Source organism: Erythrolamprus reginae, chromosome 1, assembly GCF_031021105.1.
Source record: "Erythrolamprus reginae isolate rEryReg1 chromosome 1, rEryReg1.hap1, whole genome shotgun sequence".
Taxonomy (NCBI): Eukaryota; Metazoa; Chordata; class Lepidosauria; order Squamata; family Dipsadidae; genus Erythrolamprus; species Erythrolamprus reginae.
Window position 1 is genome coordinate 14,945,637 of NC_091950.1, and position 21,301 is coordinate 14,966,937.

The following is a 21,301-nucleotide window of genomic DNA, read 5'->3' on the forward strand; positions in this document are numbered from 1 at the left end:
GAACCTCCTGGGAAGAAACAGGGACAGAAAGGCAGGGAAAAGCCTCCGTGGGGCCTATTTAGGAATCTCCTAGGAGGAAACAGGGACAGAAAAGGCAGAGAGAAGCCTCCATGGGGCCTCTCTAGGAATCTCCTGGGAGGAAACAGGGACGGAAAAGGCAGGGAGACGCCTCCGTGGGGCCTCTCTAGGAATCTCCTGGGAGGAAACAGGGCCTTCACCCTCCCTGTGGTTTCCCCAATTGCACACATTTGCTTTTACATTGATTGCTTCTTCTTACAAACTTTTCTACTTAAGAACCTTGATTAAGTTCGTAAGTAGAGGTACCACTGTAGATGAAAAGTTATGTTTATTTTCTTTATTTGTATCCCACCTTTATTTTTTACACATAACTCAAGGTGGCACACACATATTTCTATTCTTCCCACAACAAGAACCCTGTGAAGTGGGTTGGGCTGACAGATTGAGTGGCCCAAAGTCACCCTGCCAACTTCCATGCCTAAGGTGGGACTAGAACTCCCAGTCTCCTGGTGATTGGCCCAAACTCACCCAGCTGTCTTCCATGCCTAAGGTGGAACTAAAACTTCCAGTCTCCTGGTGATTGGCCCAAAATCTCACAGCCAGCTTTCATGCCTAAAGCAGCACTAGAACTCACCATCTCCTGGTGATTGTCCCAGTCACCCAGTGGGCTTTAATTTATTTTATTTATTTATTTATTTATTAGATTTGTATGCCGCCCCTCTCCGTAGACTTGGGGCGGCTCACAACACAATAAAACAGTTCATTACAAATCTAATAATTTACAATTTAAAATATTTTAAAAACCCCATTATTAAGCAGACATATGTACAAACATACCATACATAAATTGTATAGGCCCGGGGGAGATATCTCAGTTCCCCCATGCCTGATGACAAAGGTGGGTTTTGAGGAGTTTACTAAAGGCAAGGAGGGTGGGGGCAGTTCTAATCTCTGGGGGGAGCTGGTTCCAGAGGGTCGGGACCGACACAGAGAAGGCTCTTCCCCTGGGGCCCGCCAAATGACATTGTTTAGTTGACGGGACCCCCGGAGAAGGCCCACTCTGTGGGACATGACTGGTCGCTGGGATTCGTGCGGCAGAATGCGGTCCTGGAGATATTCTGGTCTGATGCCATGAAGGGCTTTATAGGTCATAACCAACACTTTGAATTGTGACTGGAAACTGATCGGCAACCAATGCAGACTGCGGAGTGTTGGTGTAACATGGGCATACCTAGGGAAGCCCATGATTGCTCTCGCAGCTGCATTCTGCACGATCTGAAGTTTCCGAACACTTCAAAGGTAGCCCCATGTAGAGAGCGTTACAGTAGTCGAACCTCGAGGTGATGAGGGCATGAGTGACTGTGAGCAGTGAGTCCCGGTCCAAATAGGGCAACAACTGGTGCACCAGGCGAACCTGGGCAAACGTCTCCCTCGCCACAGCTGAAAGATGGTTCTCTAATGTGAGCTGTGGATCGAGGAGGAGGCCCAAGTTGCGCACCCTCTCTGAGGGGGTCAATAACTCCTCCCCCAGGGTGAATGGGACTAGAACTTAGAATTTGCTGGTGATCAGCCCAAAGTCATCTAGCCAGATTTGTGCCTAAATTGGGATTAAATCTCACTGTCTTCCAGTTTTTAGCCTGGTGCCTTAAGCACTTAGACCAAACTGCCTCTCTGTTTCTTTATTGAAGCTTTACTTTTAGCACCACTGGGAGCTGGAATTTGGCAGCTGGAATTTGTCCCAGTTCAGCTCCATCTAATATGTGTCGCCTTGGGATGCCCCAATTTCTCTCTTAACGGGCATCACGCAACCTGCCAACGCAAGAGCAAACTAAGAAATACGATGCCAAGCCCGGATGACAACTGAATTCAGACCTGTCCAAAATCTCACAGTTGGCTTTCATGCCTAAAGTGGGACTAGAACTCAGAATCTGTTGTGAAGCTGTATATAAGTCAAAATGCTCTTGCTATCTCCTCCTGCCCTTTGACTCTAATGAGGGCTCAAGGGGAGGAATGCTTTAAAGTAAAGAATGAAGTGAAGTTTTAAGAATTCCTTAGTAAACCATCAGAAGTTAAGGGGAAGATTTATTTACTTTGGCAGAAAAGGAGTGAAATGAGTGGGCACTAAATCTCAAGGTAGGGATTTCCTAGCACAAAAGCAAAGTGGGGGAAAGTTTAATGGTTGTAGCTCTGCCACTGGGGGAAAAAAAAGAATCTATTGAGAAACTCGGCAAGCCAACCTTCCGTCCTTCCGCTCTATTTGTATTGCAAGGAAGGCCTGAATGCGGGCCTGCAAGAACACTGCATATTGTAAAACACAGAATTGTAGGGCTGGATGGGACCTCGGAGGTCTTCTAGTCTAACTCCCTGCCCAAGGCAGGAGAGCTTACGTACCAACCCACGTAAGCTGTTGTCTAGTGTATTTTTGAAAACCTCCAGGGATGGGAACACCCACAAGTCCAAAATGCAAGTTATCCCATTGATTAGAAACATAGAAACATAGAAGACTGACGGCAGAAAAAGACCTCATGATCCATCTAGTCTGCCCTTATACTATTTCCTGTATTTTATCTTACAATGGATATATGTTTATCCCAGGCATGTTTCAATTCAGTTACCGTGGATTTATCTACCACGTCTGCTGGAAGTTTGTTCCAAGGATCTACTACTCTTTCAGTAAAATAATATTTTCTCATGTTGCTTTTGATCTTTCCCCCAACTAACTTCAGATTGTGCCCCCTTGTTCTTGTGTTCACTTTCCTATTAAAAACACTTCCCTCCTGGGCCTTATTTAACCCTTTAACACATTTAAATGTTTCAATCATGTCCCCCCTTTCCCTTCTGTCCCCCAGACTATACAGATTGAGTTCATTAAGTCTTTCCTGATACGTTTTATGCTTAAGACCTTCCACCATTCTTGTAGCCCGTCTTTGGACCCGTTCAATTGTGTCAATATCTTTTTGTAGGTGAGGACTCCAGAACTGAACACAGTACAGTATTCCAAATGTGGTCTCACCAGCAATCTATATAGCGGGATCACAATCTCCCTCTTCCTGCTTGTTATACCTCTAGCTATGCAGCCAAGCATCCTACTTGTTTTCCCTACCGCCCGACTGCACTGTTCACCCATTTTGAGACTGTCAGAAATCAATACCCCTAAATCCTTTTCTTCTGAAGTTTTTGCTAACACAGAACTGCCAATACAATACTCAGATTGAGGATTCCTTTTCTCCAAGTGCATTATTTTTCATTTGGAAATATTAAACTGCAGTTTCCATTGCTTTGACCATTTATCTAGTAAAGCTAGATTCATTGTTCTCACTGTCAGAGCATTTAGCGTTAATTCTGTTATGAGTGGTCCACGTCTGGCTCAGCTGGTCACAGATTTCGAAGACTAGGAGACGGAGGCTGCGCAGGCCAGTGTTCTTGCCATGTGAGAGTGAAGAGGAATTGGAAACTGGGGAACTACCAGAGACTGTAGGAACACCCCCTCCCCTTCGTTAGAGTATTGGTCAGAGGACAGTGGGGATGCTGAGGACCTTATATTAGATGCAAAAGTTAGAAGAATGAGAGCCAGACATGAATATCTCTATAGATATTCATTGAATATTTCTATGGGACATTTGGCCACACCCTGTCTATATATAGAGAGAAGCTGATGGGGAAAGGGTGTGTGGATGCCATAGCCTCAGAATGGAGATCTGGGTCTGTTTCTTTGGATCTTCTTGGCTGTCTTTTGCTAAAGCCCTGAAATTTCCCTGGGATTGTGTGTGAGCACTTTGTCAAAGCAGAAGAGACAATTTTTGGGAGATTTATGACTGCTGGTGAGCGTCCCAGATGTTATCTCCAGCGAATGAGGAAGATGCAACCAAGATCACATTGCATTGCTTTAACTCTTGTATTTCAGAACTGTTTGATAAACTAAAGAGAGACACTTTGCTTTTGAATCACAGAGTGAATGGGTCATTATTCCTAGAAATTGACCAGGCCAGACAGAATAAATTCTAATTCGATTTCTCTTTAACAACTTCCACCCTGTCCATCCTTCCTTTGATCTACCTACCCTTCTCATTTTTTCTTTCTTGCCTTCCTTCTCTTCTCCTTCCCCTCCCTCCTCCCTCCTTTTCCAATCCTTTTCTCCTCCTTCCTCTGTTGTTTCATTTGATCTACCTACCTGTTGTGGTTAGCTCTGGCCCAGCTCCTGCCCCAAGGACTGTGGATGTGGGGGAGACATCCACATGCTGCAGGCCTGTTTTGCCCCCAGTGGAATCTGCTGCTGAAGGCTTCTCTGACCAAGGAGACATGAGTGACAGGGAGGAGGAGAGTGTGGCAGACAGCTCAGAAGTAGATCAATTATCTCGCTCCTCCTTGGATTCGGAACAAGAGTTAATGATACAGCCACGCATGCGGAGAGCGATGCATAGGCAACAACAACTGAGAGATTATTATCACAGAAAATGAGGCCACCTGTGGTTGGATGGTGCTGTGGTCATTAGTGAGGCTGCTATAAATAGCAGCCTGTGGGTTTGGCCCTTGTGGAGGATTATCTGATCGTTGTGTTTCCTGACTGCTTTACTGACTTTGACCTTTTGTGTGCTGATTTCCCCCCGCTTGGAAACTAAACCAGAGCAAAGTGTGTTTCACTTTGTGAAAGAAGAAGGATTGTGAATTGCCTCACAGCTGCAAGCTAAGTATCACAGAACTGATAAGGGACTTGTACCAATTACCAGTTTGTTTGGAGACGAGTTCTCTTTGCTATACCAAAAGAGGGCTTGGTTTAAGTGACTTTTCATTATAAAGAACATTGTTTTGAATTTTCAAACGTGTGTGTGTCTGAAATTGATACCTGTGAATTTTTGGGAGGAGTCTACCAGAGAGCCCGACAGAACACCTACCTTATTCTCCTTTCTTGCCTTCCTCTTCCTCCTTCCCTCCCTCCTTCAAAGCCCCTTTTCTCCTTCTTTCCTTCTTTATTATTATTATGTATTAGATTTGTATGCCACCCTTCTCCGAAGACTCGGAGCTCCTTCTTTCCTCCCACCCTCCCTCCCTTTGATCTATCTCCATACCTTTCCCTTCTTCCTTGCCTTCCTCTCCCTCCTTCCCACCTCCCTCCTCTTCCAATCCCTTTTTCTTCTCCCTCCCTCCTTCACCAACGCACATACACAAATCGTTCATTTCTTCAATCAACTGAAATGCCAATATTTTAATCCTTCTGATGCAAGTACAAAAATCCTGAAATCATTAGTCAAAAGGCACATTGTTCAACAGCGAAAAAGGAAAGAATCCTCCCCCACTTTTTACATATATACATTTTTTTTTTCAATTCATTATAAATATGCATAGGAAAAAAACAACAACCAGGAGTCGTCGAAATCGGTTAAAAAGTGCCACGGGGGAGGAAGAAAAAGGTGGGATTTTTTTTCATTTACAAAATACAATCAATAGAACAAACAACGTAATAATTTAATCCAAAAGTAGCTGTGACATCATTTTTTTTTTCTTTCTTCCTGACAAAAGTGGAGACAGGCCATTTTCGGGAAGTAAGTGGGGGTTTGGGTGTCTGTGGGGGCCTTTTATTAGCCACCTTTCCCAGAAAGCAAGAAGAAAAATTGCATTTTCCTTCTACGTTGAATGTGAAAGCGCCAGCTAGCATTCTGAAGATCACAAATAAAGCATTATTCGGAGGTGGAGTAGCAAAGAGGGACAGGAGGCACTCAAAAAACATCTTAAAATCTTTCCTGAGTCGTAATGTTTTTAAAAAGTTCACCGGCTACTTGTGGCCCAGCACACCTCCAATCGAACTAACTGGGTTTATATTATGGCTATTACATTTTTAAAACCTACTTGGGGGGGGGGAAGGGGTGCTTAGTTCAGGGGTTTGGGACCCTCTGCCCTCAGCAAGTTTGCATAGTTTTCTGATTTTTGCACCCATCACCCTGCTTTTTCCAAGAATTTTATTTTCAAGGGGAAAAATAATAAGCGTAAGCGGGTAAAGATCTACAAGCAGCGTTTAGCAACTTTAAAACGCGTGGAGATTTCAAATCCCAGAATTCCCCAGCCAGCGATACTTAAATAACTTGATTGAAACACTTGTGGGTTGAGGAAGAGGAAGGGGGTTGGACTAGAAGGCCTCCAAGGTCCCTTCGGTCATATTGTTAAAGAATATTTTTAATTTTTGGTTCTTGGCTATATAGGATTTGGTATCCCGCCCACAGTTGTACCGGCAACATGTGGCAGAGATACGGTGTTTGCATGTGTGTAAACTCTACAAATGTCCAGCATCATGGGAAGAAGCTCAGAGTTTACTCTGATAACTGCCATGTTAGATCGTTTAAACCAGGGGCCTCCAACCTTGGCAACTTTAAGCCTGGCGGACTTCAACTCCCAGAATTCCCCAGCCAGGGGGATTCTGGGAGTTGAAGTTCGCCAGGCTTAAAGTTGCCGAGGTTGGAGGCCCCTGGTTTTAAAGATTTTAACTAGTTTTTATAAGGTAGAAGAAGAATCAAATGACAGAAATTATCCAAGAAAATGAAGCTTTCCTATACAGTAGTACCCCTAGATACGAGCATAATTCGTTCCAGAAGGGAGCTTGTATCTCGAGCAAACTCGTATCTGGAACAAATGGCTTTAGACTTTGTTTTTCCCCTCCGAGATAACCAAAAGCAAGGATTCTTGCGCCACCTAGTGGACACTCGGCTCGTATCCCGAATTTGAGCTCGGAACTTGAACAGAGATGTCTCTCCCCTCCTGGCTCGTATCTTGAAATACTCGCATGTGGAGCAGCTCGTATCTAGAGGTACTACTGTACAAGGAATCCTTTTTTTTTTTTTTTTAAGATAAGATAGTTGAAATTTCTCTGGACGTAACTGGCTAGCTAGGCTGAGGCCTAATGCCTGCTGAAATGCATATTTGAGCTCTCCCACCAGTACAGATAGTCCTCCACTTACGACCATTCGCTGAGCGACCATTCAAAATTCGTGATGGAACTATTTGGGGGCTACTTAGAAACCGGATCAGAAGATCCAATGGTCGCCTCACCTGCAGAACCAGATTTTATTTGCTAGGGATCCTGTGACCGCGTTTTGCTGAAGGGAAATTTTAATTTAATTTAGTTTAATTTGACTTCTGTGCCACCCAATCCCCAAATTGGCATTTCTTTCTGGTTTTCGGCAAAACTAGGCCCACGGGCAATCCTTGGTTCACTTTATGACTGTTACGCTCGCTTAACGACCGTGGCGGCCATTTTAGGATAATTAAGTTTGCTTAATGACCACTGGTAAAATTTTTTTTTGAAAAGCAGCTCGTAAAATCAAGTTGCTCACACGACTGACTCATTTTATGACTGACATGATTTGCAACCCTGAGGGGAAAAGCTCCATTGTGGTCGTAAGTCGAAGACTTATCGGTGACAAAACGTATGGTTAGTTTGGCCCCAGCCGAAAACCGTGTTCCTTCTGAGGCAGATTTATGACAATTTTGGAGAAAGTGAGGAAAATCCGGAACCTTTCGCATTGCAAAGAGGCGTTTGGGATGAGAGCCAATAATTTAGGAAATTTTTACGAAGCTTTAATGCCAAGGATGCCAAAGAGAATTTGGTTTGGTAGCCACAGCAGCAGCTGTGAGCCAAAAAAAAAAGGGGGAAATATTTCCAGCAGAAACAAACAAAGGAGTCCTTAAGATTTTTAGGGCAGCCTGCCACATTCCCACTTGGTGTGGTTTTTTTTTTTTTTGCTGGCTGGAAAATTCTGGGAGTTGAAGTCCACAAATCTTAAAGTTCCCAAGTTTAGGGGAACCCCTGTTTTAAGCCCTCGGTGTCGAGCTCTGGGATTATCACACCCCACTGGCCCCCTTCAATCAAAACCAAAGGCATTTTTTAAACAGAGGGGGTTACACAAAATGCACAGACAAACATACTTTCTCGAGCCTTGGAACCCCCAAAAAGGTGGTAGAAAGGGGTACTTGATTCCGACGCTCCTTCTAGGCACAAGGGAAAGGATAGAGGGGAAAACCCCACTGGGTGTCTTCCACTCTAGATTTGGTTTATAAAAATATCCCACCCCCATCCCACCCCATCCCGCACAATAAATATATGGGCGTTGAAAACTGGCTTTCTGTGTGAATCCGAAACTTTCAAGGACCATCACCCTGCAGAGCAGTGAAATAATCCTTGGCTTATGACCACAGAGCATCCGTCACGAAGCAAAGAGGTCATTCAACGAGTGGCCCCTGATTTTTTGCCAGGATCGCTAAGCAAATCCAAACTCCACCCACTAGCTGAGGCATGTTGGAAGGTCGCACGGCAAAAAACACACAACATACGGGTCAGTTGCCAAAGCATCCGAATCCCAAACGTGTGACTGGTTAAAACGAATGGTCGTAGATCGAGGACCTACCTGTAGTTGAGAATCTAGCGTTAACCTGATTGTGCAAAGTTTTCCATTTGTGCAAAAAAAAATTAAAAAAAATCAAATCAAGGACTTTGAGAAAGTCACCCCCTCCACACACACACTTTGGACTGTCACTTGACATCTTTTGACAGATCAGGTGGAAAAGATACAGGTAGTCCTCGGCTTACGACCACAGCTGAGCCCCCAAACTTTTGCCACTAAGGGAAACGTTTGTTACGGGAGTTTGCCGAACTCCTGAGAACTTTTCTTGCTACAATCGTACGTTGAATCAAAGAAGTTTGTTAAATGAATCAAACTGTGGTTAAAGGGAATCTGGGTTTATCTTCCCCACCACACACACATACACACACAGATTCTGCTTGTCGGAAGGTCACAAAAGGGGATTGTGCGACTCCGGGACACTGCAACCGTCATAAATAGGAGTCAACTGCCAAGGGTCTGAATTTTGATCACAAAGATCGTGAGGGCTTGCTACAATGGTCGTAAGTGCAAAAAAAACGGCCCTAAATCAACTTTTTTTCCCGTGCTGTTTTAACTTGGAATGGTCAATAAGAGAACCGTTGTTAAGACTCGTGGACTTCAACTCCCAGAATTCCTCAGCCAGCCATGATCCTCACATAACATTTACCTCAGAGGCCTTCAAACTTGGCAACTTTAAGACTTGTGGACTTCAACTCCCAGAATTCCTCAGCCAGCCATGATCCTCACATAACATTTACCTCAGAGGCCTTCAAACTTGGCAACTTTAAGACTTGTGGACTTCAACTCCCAGAATTCCTCAGCCAGCCATGAGCCTCACGTATCATTTACCTCAGAGGCCTTCAAACTTGGCAGCTTTAAGACTTGTGGACTTCAACTCTCAGAATTCCTCAGCCAGCCATGATCCTCGCTATCATTTACCTCAGAGATCTTCAAACTTGGCCGCTTTAAGACATGTGGACTTCAACTCCCAGAATTCTCCAGCCAGCAGAGCTGGCAGAGTGGGGTTGCGGGAAACGATGAGCAGAGCTGGCTGGAGAATTCTGGGAGTTGAAGTCCACACATCTTAAAATGGCCAAGCTTGAAGACCTTTGCTCAAGGATACCTGTATATGTGTTAGGTGTAAATATTATATTCATACATCCATTCTATGATTCCCACTTTTCAAAAGTCAGTAGTTTTTGGTTAGGTAGCCCAGAAAGAAAAGCTCGGTGCCGAGAAGCAACAGGTGGATAGCAAGCAGCCATTTTTCTAAAGTGCCTGATCTCCCCCTCCCCATTTTTACTGCATTATTGCCCTCCCCTCCCCTTCCATTCATCGTCTCCCGCAACCCCACTTTTGTACACCTCTCTCTATACACACATATAAAAAAATTTAGTACAGGCTTGACTGTATATTATATATATAAATAAACTTTGTTTCTGTTAGCTAGAGTTCTCTCCGCCCATCCACCCCCCCCTCTTTTTTTTGAAGTGGTCCGTTCCAACCCAGGATTAAAAAACGCCCTATGCGCAGTTGGTGGGCAGAAAACGGTGCGCTCAGGTGCTTCGTCCCAGTAGGAAATTCCGGGATGCGTGCGCAGTTGTGCGATCCCAATGTGCCCCCGAAGAGATTTGGCTTCCGTGTGTGCACCACAAGAGAAATCTTGCGTGAGGACACTTGCGCGAGCGGGATTTCGGTGAGTTTCGCCGATTTTTTGCTTCTGTGCATGCATGGAAGCAAAAACGTCGGCAAGAATCAGCGAAATCTCCCTGTGACGCGCATCCTCACGTGAGGTCTCGCTCGCTGCAAATGTGCGGAAGCCAAATCTTGCGCCGAAGGGCCTCGGAGGGTGCACCGTTAGAAAGTAAGACGAGCGGCCCCTCACTGCCCACATGCCCCCCCACCCGCAACATGCCCGGTTGTAAAGAAGGGCCTCTCTTCTCCCCAACACCACGCTCCTTGACTCAGCTGGCGTCAAAGAGGTTGGTGAGGGGTCCGCTGAACTGGATGACGCTTTGGCGCTCCTGCTCGCTGTTCTCGGCCCCCAAACCGTGCGGGTTGAGCATCATCTCCTCCAAGAGTTCTCGGAAGTTCAGGCTGGCCGGGGAGAAACTATCCACTGGAGGCAAGGAGAGGGCCGGTGCCGGGGCCAAGGGTTCGTGCTGGGCAGGGGAGCCGCTGAGCGCCAGGCCGCCGCCCACCATGGTGGTGCTGTCGTAGGGAGCGTGGAAGTTGAACGGGGAGGGGGTAGGGGGAAGCGAGAGCAGCAGCGGAGGAGAAGGCGAAGACGAGTGCGTCCAGAAGTCAGGAAGACAATCCCCCGGCGGGCTGTTGGTCAGATCCCAGACCTCGTCCTGCTGGGCGGAGAGAAATCCTGCAGGCCGGCTGAGGTCCAGCAACGGGACGAGCGGCGGGTGGGGCTGGCTGGGCCTCATGGGGGCCACCATGGCTTGGATCTGCTTCTGTTTGATGTTCTCGTCCATCTGCTTCAACTCCTTCAACACCTGATGGACGCAATTCTCCGGTATCTTGATCCCTGCGGAAGGGAGAGAAGGTACTTTCAGCAGGAGGAGAGACGCTCAAACCAGCGGTGGGTTTTGAACGGTTCACACCGGTTCAGGCCTACTGGTAGTGGCAGAAGCACGCGGCTCTGTCTACCCGCCCAGACGTCGTCACGGATGCTCTGTGCATGTGCAGAAATGGTGCGCGCATCTCCGAACAGGTAGCAAAGGTAAGTGAAACCCATTCCTGGCTCAAATATTTTTTCCAAATGACATCACTCTGCTAAACAAATAATTCCCTCAACACTGTCAAACTATTTACTGAATCTGCACTACTATACTAATTTCTTCTCATTGTTCCTATCACCCATCTCCTCCCACTTATGACTGTATGACTGTAACTTATTGCTTGTATCTGTAAGATTTTTATTAATATTGATTGTTTCCTGATTGCTTATTTGACCCCTATGACAATCATTGAGTGTTGTACCTCATGATTCTTGACAAATGTCTCTTTTTCTTTGATGTACGCTGAGAGCATCTGCACCAAGACAAATTCCTTGTGTGTCCAATCACACTTGGCCAATAAAGAATTCTATTCTATTCTATTCTATTCTATTTTATTCTATTCTATTCTACTATATTCTGTAATTCTATTATATTGTATTGTATTGTATTGTATTCTACTCTACTCTATTTTAATTCTATTCTATTCCACCCTTTGCCCCAGCAGAATGGCTTGAGTTGACCACTCACCAACTTGCTTTTTCTTCTCTTTGGTCTTGAGGCGGACGATCTGAAGGTAGCTGGTGTTGGTAATATTAGCCATGATGCCTGCGATTTTGGTCCAGACGCGCAAGAGAGCCCCGCAGAGCATGTAATAGTGGCGTAAACGTGTGCCTTGGAAACATTCCTTCCCTTCCTGGACAACCTTGCAGTTCCTGTTCCTGTTTTTGGGGAGAAAACACAAGAAATAAAATACACTTTCAGGCGCAAAAATTCGTGTCCATAGCTGAATCTGCAATTAAACTGATTTAAAAATCAGTTTAAAAAGCAAGTAGAATGCTTGGCTGCATAGCTAGAGGTATAACAAGCAGGAAGAGGGAGATTGTGACCCCGCTATATAGAGCGCTGGTGAGACCCCATTTGGAAGACTGTGTTCAGTTCTGGAGACCTCACCTACAAAAAGATATTGACAAAATTGAATGGGTCCAAAGACACGGGCTATAAGAATGGTGGAAGGTCTTAAGCATAAGACCTATCAGGAAAGACTTAATGAACTCAATCTGTATAGTCTGGAGGACAGAAGGAAAAGGGGGGGACATGATCGAAACATGTAAATATGTTAAAGGGTTAAATAAGGTTCAGGAGGGAAGTGTTTTTAATAGGAAAGTGAACACAAGAACAAGGGGGGCACAATCTGAGGTTAGTTAGTCAGAAGCAGCGTGAGAAAATATTATTTTACTGAAAGAGTAGTAGATCCTTGGAATAAACTTCCAGCAGACGTGGTTGGTAAATCTATAGTAACTGAATTTGAACATGCCTGGGATAAACATATATACATCCTAAGATAAAATGCAGGAAATGTCTATGGAGAGGGGCGGCATACAAATCTAAATAATAATAATAATAATAATAATAATAATAATAATAATAATAATAATAATAATAATACGGTGGTACTTGGCATGTTGGGCGCAGTGCCAAAGGATCTCAGCGGACATTGGAAAACCATCGGAATTGACAAAATCTCCATCTGTCAATTGCAAAAGGCCGCTTTACTGGGATCGGCAAAGTTAATTCGCTGCTACATCACGCAGTCCTAGGTGCTTGGGAAACGCCCGACTGGTGATGAAATACAAAATCCAGCATAGTGATCTCGTTTGATGTGTTGTATTGACATAATAATAATAATAATAATAATAATAATAATAATAATAATAATAATTATTATTATTATTATTATTATGTCAATAATAATTATAATTATGTCAATAATAATAATAATAATAATAATAATAATAATAATAATTATTATTATTATTATAATTATAAATAGTATAAGGGCAAACTAGATGGACCATGAGGTCTTTTTCTGCCGTCAATCTTTTATGTTTCTATTGCTGTAGCCTTTGCGCAAGACTCTTCCCAACAGTTGGCACCAGCTTAGAGTTAAATAAGAGTCAACAGCACTCAAGGACTGACCCCACCCTCCTTGCCTTTCGTAAACTCCTGAAAACCCACCTATGTCGCCAGGCATGGGGAAATTGATATACTCCTCGGCTGTTCCGAGTCTACGGAGAGGGGCGGCATACAAATCTAATAAATTATTATTATTATTCTTTATGTATGATTTGTTTGGGTTGCATGATTGTTTTTAATACGGATTTTAAAATGGTTTTTTTTAATATTGGATTTGTACATTGTATTGTTTGTTGTGAGCTGCTCCGAGTCCTCGGAGAGAGGCGGCATACAAATCTAATAAATTATTATTATTTTAATTATTATTATTATTGTTCACTGTCTCTCTTTAAGAAACATAGAAACATAGAAGACTGACGGCAGAAAAAGACCTCATGGTCCATCTAGTCTGCCCTTATACTATTTCCTGTATTTTATCTTACAATGGATATATGTTTAGCCCAGGCATGTTTAAATTCAGTTCCTGTGGATTTACCAACAACGTCTGCTGGAAGTTTGTTCCAAGGATCTACTACTCTTTCAGTGAAATAATATTTTCTCACGTTGCTTTTGATCTTTCCCCCAACTAACTTCAGATTGTGTCCCCTTGTTCTTGTGTTCACTTTCCTATTAAAAATACTTCCCTCCTGGACCTTATTTAACCCTTTAATATATTTAAATGTTTCGATCATGTCCCCCCTTTTCCTTCTGTCCTCCAGACTATACAGATTGAGTTCATGAAGTCTTTCCTGATACGTTTTATGCTTAAGACCTTCCACTATGCTTAAAACAAGAATGCCTCTGTTTTCTCGATGCTTCTGTCCTTGGAGCAACCTTTGAAAGGGACTTACCATACGGCGTGGTTGCAGTGCTTCAAGGAGAAGTCGTAACTGCTCTCCCAGTGGGGCTGAGCATCTGCTGGTGACACCTGCGGGAAAGACCAGCGAGAAGGAACCATCAAGGAATGGCGGAGGAGGCAAAAAAAAATGGATCTGCGGCCAGAACCGCAGGCTGGGCCTTACCGAACGGTACTTCTTAAGCAGGCTGTCCATGGTCTCCAGCTGGCTCTGTTTCCCGATGTTCGGCTTGTAGAGGGTAAAGTATTTCCCCCGGGTCTGTTCGGCGAGGAGGCAAATGTATTTGTTGCCTCGAACCTGCAGGCGGAAGAGTGTTCGTAGTTAGATTAGGGGGTGGAGGAGAGAGAGCGGTGCTCCCAGGCAAGGGTTCCTCATCTCCGGCGCTACCGGCCTGGGGCGTTCCCGGAAACTGGCGTAGGTGTGCGGGCCTGCGGCTGATAGGCACTCATGCAGTGGCATAAGGTTTGGCTTCTGTGCATACACTGGAAGCAAAATCTTGTGTGACAATGCCCGGGTGTGAGATTTTGCTGGTTTTCAGCAATTCTTTTTGCTCCTGTGCATGCAAAAACCCACCAAAAATTTGGCAAAATCTCTCATGCACAAGCGTCCTCGCGTGAGATTTCACTCCCTGCACATGTGCAGAAGCTGAATCTCACATGGACGCATGCATAATGGATGCAGAGATATATACGCATTTCCACTTCTGCTACTACACTATAGTATCGGGTGCAACCCACTATTGGCTGCTCCCCAAAATTATTTATTATTATTATTATTTATTGGATTTGTATGCCGCCCCTCTCCGCAGACTCGTGGCGGCTAACAACAATCATAAAAAACAACATGTGACAATCCAATTTAATAAAACAACGAAAAACCCTTATTATAAAAACCAAACATACACACGAACATACCATACATAACTTGTAATGGCCTAGGGGAAGGAATATCCTAATTCCCCCATGCCTGGCGACAAAGGTGGGTCTTGAATAATTTGCGAAAGACAAGGAAGGTGGGGGCCGTTCTAATCTCTGGGGGGAGTTGATTCCAGAGGGCCGGGGCTGCCACAGAGAAGGCTCTTCCCCTGGGGCCCGCCAAACGACATTGTTTGGTCGACGGGACCCGGAGAAGGCCAACTCTGTGGGACCTTATTGGCCGCTGGGATTCGTGTGGTAGAAGGCGGTTCCGGATGTATTGCAGATACTGCAGAGTCGCACCAAGGGTGAAATCCTCTAAGTCTGCTACCCGTTTGCCTTTGCGCGTGCTGTGTGCACATGTGCGCCGCAAGCACTGCCACGCAGCAATGAAAAATGAAAACTTATACATGTTATCCCTGCCTAGTGATTAATATATATTATTAATTATATAATGAAATATATATATCAACTTGATATATTCATGAAAATCACTTTTTATAGTCACAGCATTAAGTTTTTACTTTTGTGGTGTGTACCACGTACAGTTCACATTTTGGAAATGCTCATTTCATGTTTTGTTATGTCTTGTGTGTTATGTTTGTTTGTTTTCTTCTTTATAATCAATAAAAATTATTTTTTAAAAAAAGAAAGAAAAAGGAGCGTTTTGAAGCCATCAGAGTGCGAAGATGTAGAAGAGCGAGGGGGGAATCAGTTGTGCCACACGATTTAGATTAGATTGTCCATCCATAACCCTGGGGGGGGGAATTATTGACCCCCTCGGAGAGGGTCCGCAACTTGGGCGTCCTCCTCGATTCACAGCTCACATTAGAGAAACATCTTTCACCTTTGGCGAGGGGGGCGTTTGCCCAGTTCGCCTGGTGCACCAGTTGCGGCCCTATCTGGACAGGGAGTCACTGCTCACAGTCACTCATGCCCTCATCACCTCGAGGTTCGACTACTGTAATGCTCTCTACATGGGGCTACCTTTGAAAAGTGTTCGGAAACTTCAGATCGTGCAAAACACAGCTGCGAGAGCCATCGTGGGGCTTCCCAGATTCGCCCACGTTTCTTCAATACTCTGTGGCTTGCATTGGCTGCCGATCAGTTTCCGGTCACAATTCAAAGTGTTGGTCATGACCTTTAAAGCCCTACATGGCAATGGACCAGATTACCTCTGGAACCGCCTGCTACCGCATGTTTAAATTCAGTCACTGTGGATTTATCTACCACGTCTGCTGGAAGTTTGTTCCAAGGATCTACTACTCTTTCAGTAAAATAATATTTTCTCATGTTGCTTCTGATCTTTCCCCCAACTAGCCTCACTTTGTGTCCCCTTGTTCTTGTGTTCACTTTCCTATTATTAAAAATAAAACCTCTGCTTGAGACTAACAGGTATGGGTATGGTGTGCAATGGAATATTTGCCAGAATAACCTCTTCTTCCTCCTCCAAGCCCCTTAGCAGAATAACTAAATAGGGAAGATTTTCCACTTCTGATCAAGCTCCTTGCCAACCTCTCCCCCTTGCAGAAAAACTTTGATCACCCCAACATTTTCATCAGACACCCACCCCTGACTCCATCCCAACCAATTTGTCTTACCTTGTGAGACAGGTAGAACCCATCATTCGGGCCCGTCAGGTGGAGTGACTTCTCGCAGACCTCCTCCCACTTCAAGCCTCTGTCCACGCTGATCTGAAGATGGGACAGAAATAAGCAAAGAAGCTGTTTAGAGTACAGTGTTCTCTCGATTTTCGCGGGTTCGAACTTCCCGAATAGCCTATGCCATGTTTTTTCAAAAAATATTAATTAAAAAATACTTCGCATTTTTATTTCTATACCACGGGTTTTCTCACCCGATGACGTCATACGTCATCACCCAACTAATAAATTTTGCAAATAAATAACAACAAAAAAATTATTGTTAATAAATAATTATGTTTATAAATATCAGGATCATTAAGTGTCTTATTCAATGGTGAGTACCAGTAATAATGGTGAGTAAATGGTTAAGGGAATGGGAAATGGTAATTTAGGGGGTTAAAGTGTTAAGGGAAGGCTTGTGATACTGTCCATAGCCAAAAATGGTGTATTTACTTCCGCATCTCTACTTCGCGGAAATTCGACTTTTGCGGGCGGTCTTGGAACGCATCCCCCGCGAAAATCGAGGGAACACTGTACAGGTGGTTTTTGACTCATGACCATTCGCCTAGCAAAATTACAACGTCACTTAGAAATAGTGACTTATGATCACACTTATAACTGTGGCAGCGTCCCCATGGTCATGTGATCAAAATTTGGGTGCTCGGTTACTTGCATGTACAAATAATTGTTGCAGCATCCCAGGGCCATGTGGTCACCAATAAAGTTTAAAGTTGTTATGAAATATATGCCTTTAAAATGTAACTAATGCTTAATATGTCTGCCAATTGAATATCGACGACTATATTATTTTAAATATTTAATAAAGTCTTTTAAAAAATAAAATAAAATGGTTATGAGAGATTGTTAGAATATTCATGAACTGGGACAGCCATGTTAACAAGGTCAGCCAATGAATAGGTATAGCAACTGAGTCAGCCAATAGGAGCTAATCCCTTCTGAGTCTGTGCAGAGAATCGAAACTGAGATGCTTAAGGCTGGGCTTGGATCCAGTCTCCACTCTGTGCTCTCTCACTCTGGACTCTGCTGAAATGAAACTAACTGTTCTCTGCTATCTGTAACTGCTTGAAAAAGAATTCTGCTAATGGTATCATAAATGCATCTGTTATTATGTTTATAAGGAAGTTATTGAATCCAGCTGAGTCAGTCATCTATGTGTGCTTCTGGTTTTGAATTTTGCAACAAAATTTATTATTATTATTTTTAATAATGAACAAACAAAACTAGACATACAGACAAACTTTTAGATATATATAAAAAAAATCCACACAAAATGAATTAGCTTAATACTATACAATTCTGTTTTCATTGCTTCATTCTTTTTCTTAAACGTTAGTTCAATTCTTTTTTCCTTTCTATCCAACTATATAATTTCCCCCAAACTGTGTAGTAGTCTTTACTTGGTTTATTCTGTAATTTGTATGTTAATTTACTTAATTTAGCACAATCTAGCATTTTCCTAATCACCATTTCTTCATTTGGTATATTTTCCTTTTTCCAAGTTTGTGCAAACACCAACCTTGCTGATGTTAATATATGTGTGAATTTTGCAACAATAGAGATCTACAGAATTGTACAGGTCATGAGAAAGACAGAAAGAGCTGGCATGAAATCCAGCAGGTTCCGGAGAACCTGTAGTGGAAATTTTGAGTGGTTTGAAGAACTGGTAAATATCAACCTGTGGCTGGCCCCAGAGTGGGGTGAGAATGGGGATTTTGCAGTATCCTTCCCCTGCCAATCACACCAAGCCACACTATACCCACCAAGCCGTGCCCACAGAACCAGTAGTAAAATAAATTGGATTTCATCACTGAGACAAAAGCTTCAAAGCAGGATTACACAGATATAAGGATGCCAAGTGTATCAGTGGTGATTGAAACGGATGTCCAAGTGCTGCCTCTACGTTGTTTGAGGCAGGCAGGGTTCCCTTGGGTCCCATTTGTTGGGGGTCAGGAGAAAGGGAGGGTCTTGCCTTCTCTTTCTGCTCAAGATCCCCATGGACAATTGGTGGGCCCCTGTAGGACACAGAATGCTGGACTCGATGGACTTTGGCCCGATTCAGCAGGGCTCTTCTTATATTTTTATGTTCTTAAGCCTTCCTGGTTTGACCTTAGGATACTTCTTGTTATTGTGAGCTCAAAATACAGTGATCCCTCGTTTTTCGTGGGGGATGCGTTCCAAGACCACCCGTGAAAAACGAATTTCCGTGGAGGAAAGATTTTTTTAATGTATTTAACGAGTATTTGGACTTTTAAAACCCACCCTTTGCATTAAACAGTCATTCTATAATATTTCTCAGCTGGAACTACATGTGATATCCTACCAGTTTCTTTAATAGAGTACAGTAGTACTGTAGAAGAATTTTATGAATTTTTAATAGATTTAAAATTTTTAATGGATTTAATGGATTTAAGCCCCCTTTGAAAACCTGTGAAGTCGCGAATCCGCAAAAGATGAACCGTGAAGTAGCAAGGGATTACTGTATTTTGTCGCTAGCAGCATCTTACTGAAAATACAGAAGCTTTGTATGTAGAACAATGTTTTTCTGGGAGTTTATTTATTTATTTAATTATTTATTCGATTTTTATGCCGCCCTTCTCCTTAGACTCAGGGCGGCTTACAACATGTTAGCAATAGCACTTTTTTAACAGAGCCAGCCTATTGCCCCCACAATCCAGGTCCTCATTTTACCCACTTTGGAAGGATGGAAGGCTGAGTCCACCTTGAGCCGGGGATGAGATTTGAACCTCTGACCTACAGATCTACAATCAGCTTCAGTGGCCTGCAGTACAGCGCTTTACCTGTTGTGCCACCCTGGCTCTTACAAGTTGAAGGCTACACAGAATTGCTAAAGATTGAGAAGCATCTATGTAGAAGACTTGGTGGCATCTCCAGGCTAAGCTCGGGAAATTCCAGTCTGCGGCTTGTAAGTGGCAACTAAGTGACCTCTGTGACCATATCGAAAGCAACTGTGTTCTTTTTGCCAACAATGTGAAACTTTTCAACACCACTGATAACACACTCACCCTCCAGAAAGACCTGGACTTTGTTTCAGACTGGTCTAACACCTGGCAACTTCAAATATCAACCAACAAATGCTCTACCCTCCACATGGGCAAAAAGAATCCAAACCGCACATACGAACTGAATAAACAATCTCTCACTGCCAACCCACACTCAGTAAAAGACCTTGGAATACTAATATCGAATGACCTAAGTGCTAACGCCCACTGCCACAATATCGCCCAAAAAGCTTCTAGAGTTGTTAACCTAATCCTACGGAGCTTCTTCTCAGGCAATCACTTTACTCACAAGAGCCTACAAAACCTTTGCCAGACCCATCCTAGACTACTGCTCATCTGTCTGGAACCCATACCACATCTCAGACATCAACACTCTTGAAAATGTCCAAAGATATTTCACCAGAAGAGCCCTTCCCTCCTCCACTCGAAATAGAATACCCTACGAAAATAGACTAACAATCCTGGGCCTAGAAAGCCTAGAACTACGGCGCCTAAAACACGATTTGAGTATTGCCCACAAGATCATATGCTGCAACGTCCTACCGGTCAATGACTACTTCAGCTTCAACCGCAACAACACAAGAGCACGCAACAGATTCAAACTTAATACGAACCGCTCCAAACTTGACTGTAAAAAATATGATTTCAACAATCGAGTTATCGAAGCATGGAACTCATTGCCGGACTCAATTGTGTCAACCCCTAACCCCCAACATTTCTCCCTTAGACTCTCCACGATTGACCTCTCCAGGTTCCTAAGAGGCCAGTAAGGGGCGTACATAAGTGCACTGGTGTGCCTTTCGTCCCCTGTCCAATTGTCTTTCCTTTCTCTCACTTATCATATATATTTTCTTTCTTTCATATATCTTCTCCTCTAAGTTCACTTTTACCCTTATATATATTACTACATGTCTATTTTTCTTCCTATGTATTTGTGTATTGGACAAATGAATAAATAAATAAAATAAAATAAGTCAAAGAAGCAAAGGTGGACCATTCCCCCCCCCCCCCCAAAAAATAAAAGATCTGTGAACCTTTCTGCCAAAGTCTTACCTTGTAAAAAACTACCTGGCCATCTTGTGGGTGGCCTGGGGTTAGGAAAACCTCTTTGCTCTCCTCGTAGATTTCATCAATGCCCGGAGCCAAGTCTGAGGAATGAAGAAGGCGGTGAGAATGAGGAAGGGGACACTTCAGGTTGGACGGAGCTCAAAAAAATATGCAGGTGGCAATCTTCCTTAACTTTTTCTCTCCCTCCCCCGACAATGCCCATGTATGATCATTGTTGCATCTCTCCTTCAATTGCCCAGTCTTACAGTTGTGTGATGTTGCAGTGAAGGTGGGGCTGCAAATTCAAAAATGGAGTCCACCCCTTTTCACCAAGTAATCTGACATATTGTGTTGGTAATGACCTTTAAAGCCCTTCATGGCATCGGACCAGAATACCTCCAGGACCGTCTGCCCGATCCCCAATACTTTCTGGATATGGAAAATTATTTTATTCTTACTTTCTTATTCAATTGATCTCCACGGAAGGGACACAGCAGACTCTCATCTCATTTTGTCATCCATGCCCCCGCCCTCCTTGCCTTTCACAAGCTGTTGAAAACCCACCTATGTCACCAGGCATGGGGATGATTGATGTACTCCCTAGCTTTCATGGTTTATGTATGGTTTGATTGGGTTGTGTGACTATTTTAATGATAAGGGTTTTAAATTGTTTTTTAAGTATTGGATTTGTACACTTTATTATTGTTATGAACTGCTCCGAGTCTCCGGA

General features: G+C 43.6%; 1 protein-coding gene across 3 annotated transcripts in view; it reads right to left on the minus strand.

Annotated features, from left to right (window-relative positions):
- Positions 1-9,583: 9,583 nt before the first annotated feature.
- The window catches only part of SBNO2 (strawberry notch homolog 2), a 163,576-nt gene continuing 151,858 nt past the window's right edge, over positions 9,584-21,301 (minus strand). For 2 of the 3 annotated variants that reach the window (XM_070745032.1, XM_070745050.1), the window contains 6 exons: positions 20,578-20,672; positions 16,442-16,534; positions 14,092-14,223; positions 13,921-13,997; positions 11,645-11,835; positions 10,255-10,923 (listed from right to left, as the gene is read on the minus strand). In XM_070745032.1, the coding sequence (XP_070601133.1) occupies positions 10,352-10,923; positions 11,645-11,835; positions 13,921-13,997; positions 14,092-14,223; positions 16,442-16,534; positions 20,578-20,672 (1,160 nt within the window). In that variant the 3' untranslated portion in view covers positions 10,255-10,351. Of the gene's footprint in view, positions 10,924-11,644; positions 11,836-13,920; positions 13,998-14,091; positions 14,224-16,441; positions 16,535-20,577; positions 20,673-21,301 lie in introns of all 3 variants that reach the window. The other variant, XM_070745041.1, reaches the window with a different exon arrangement.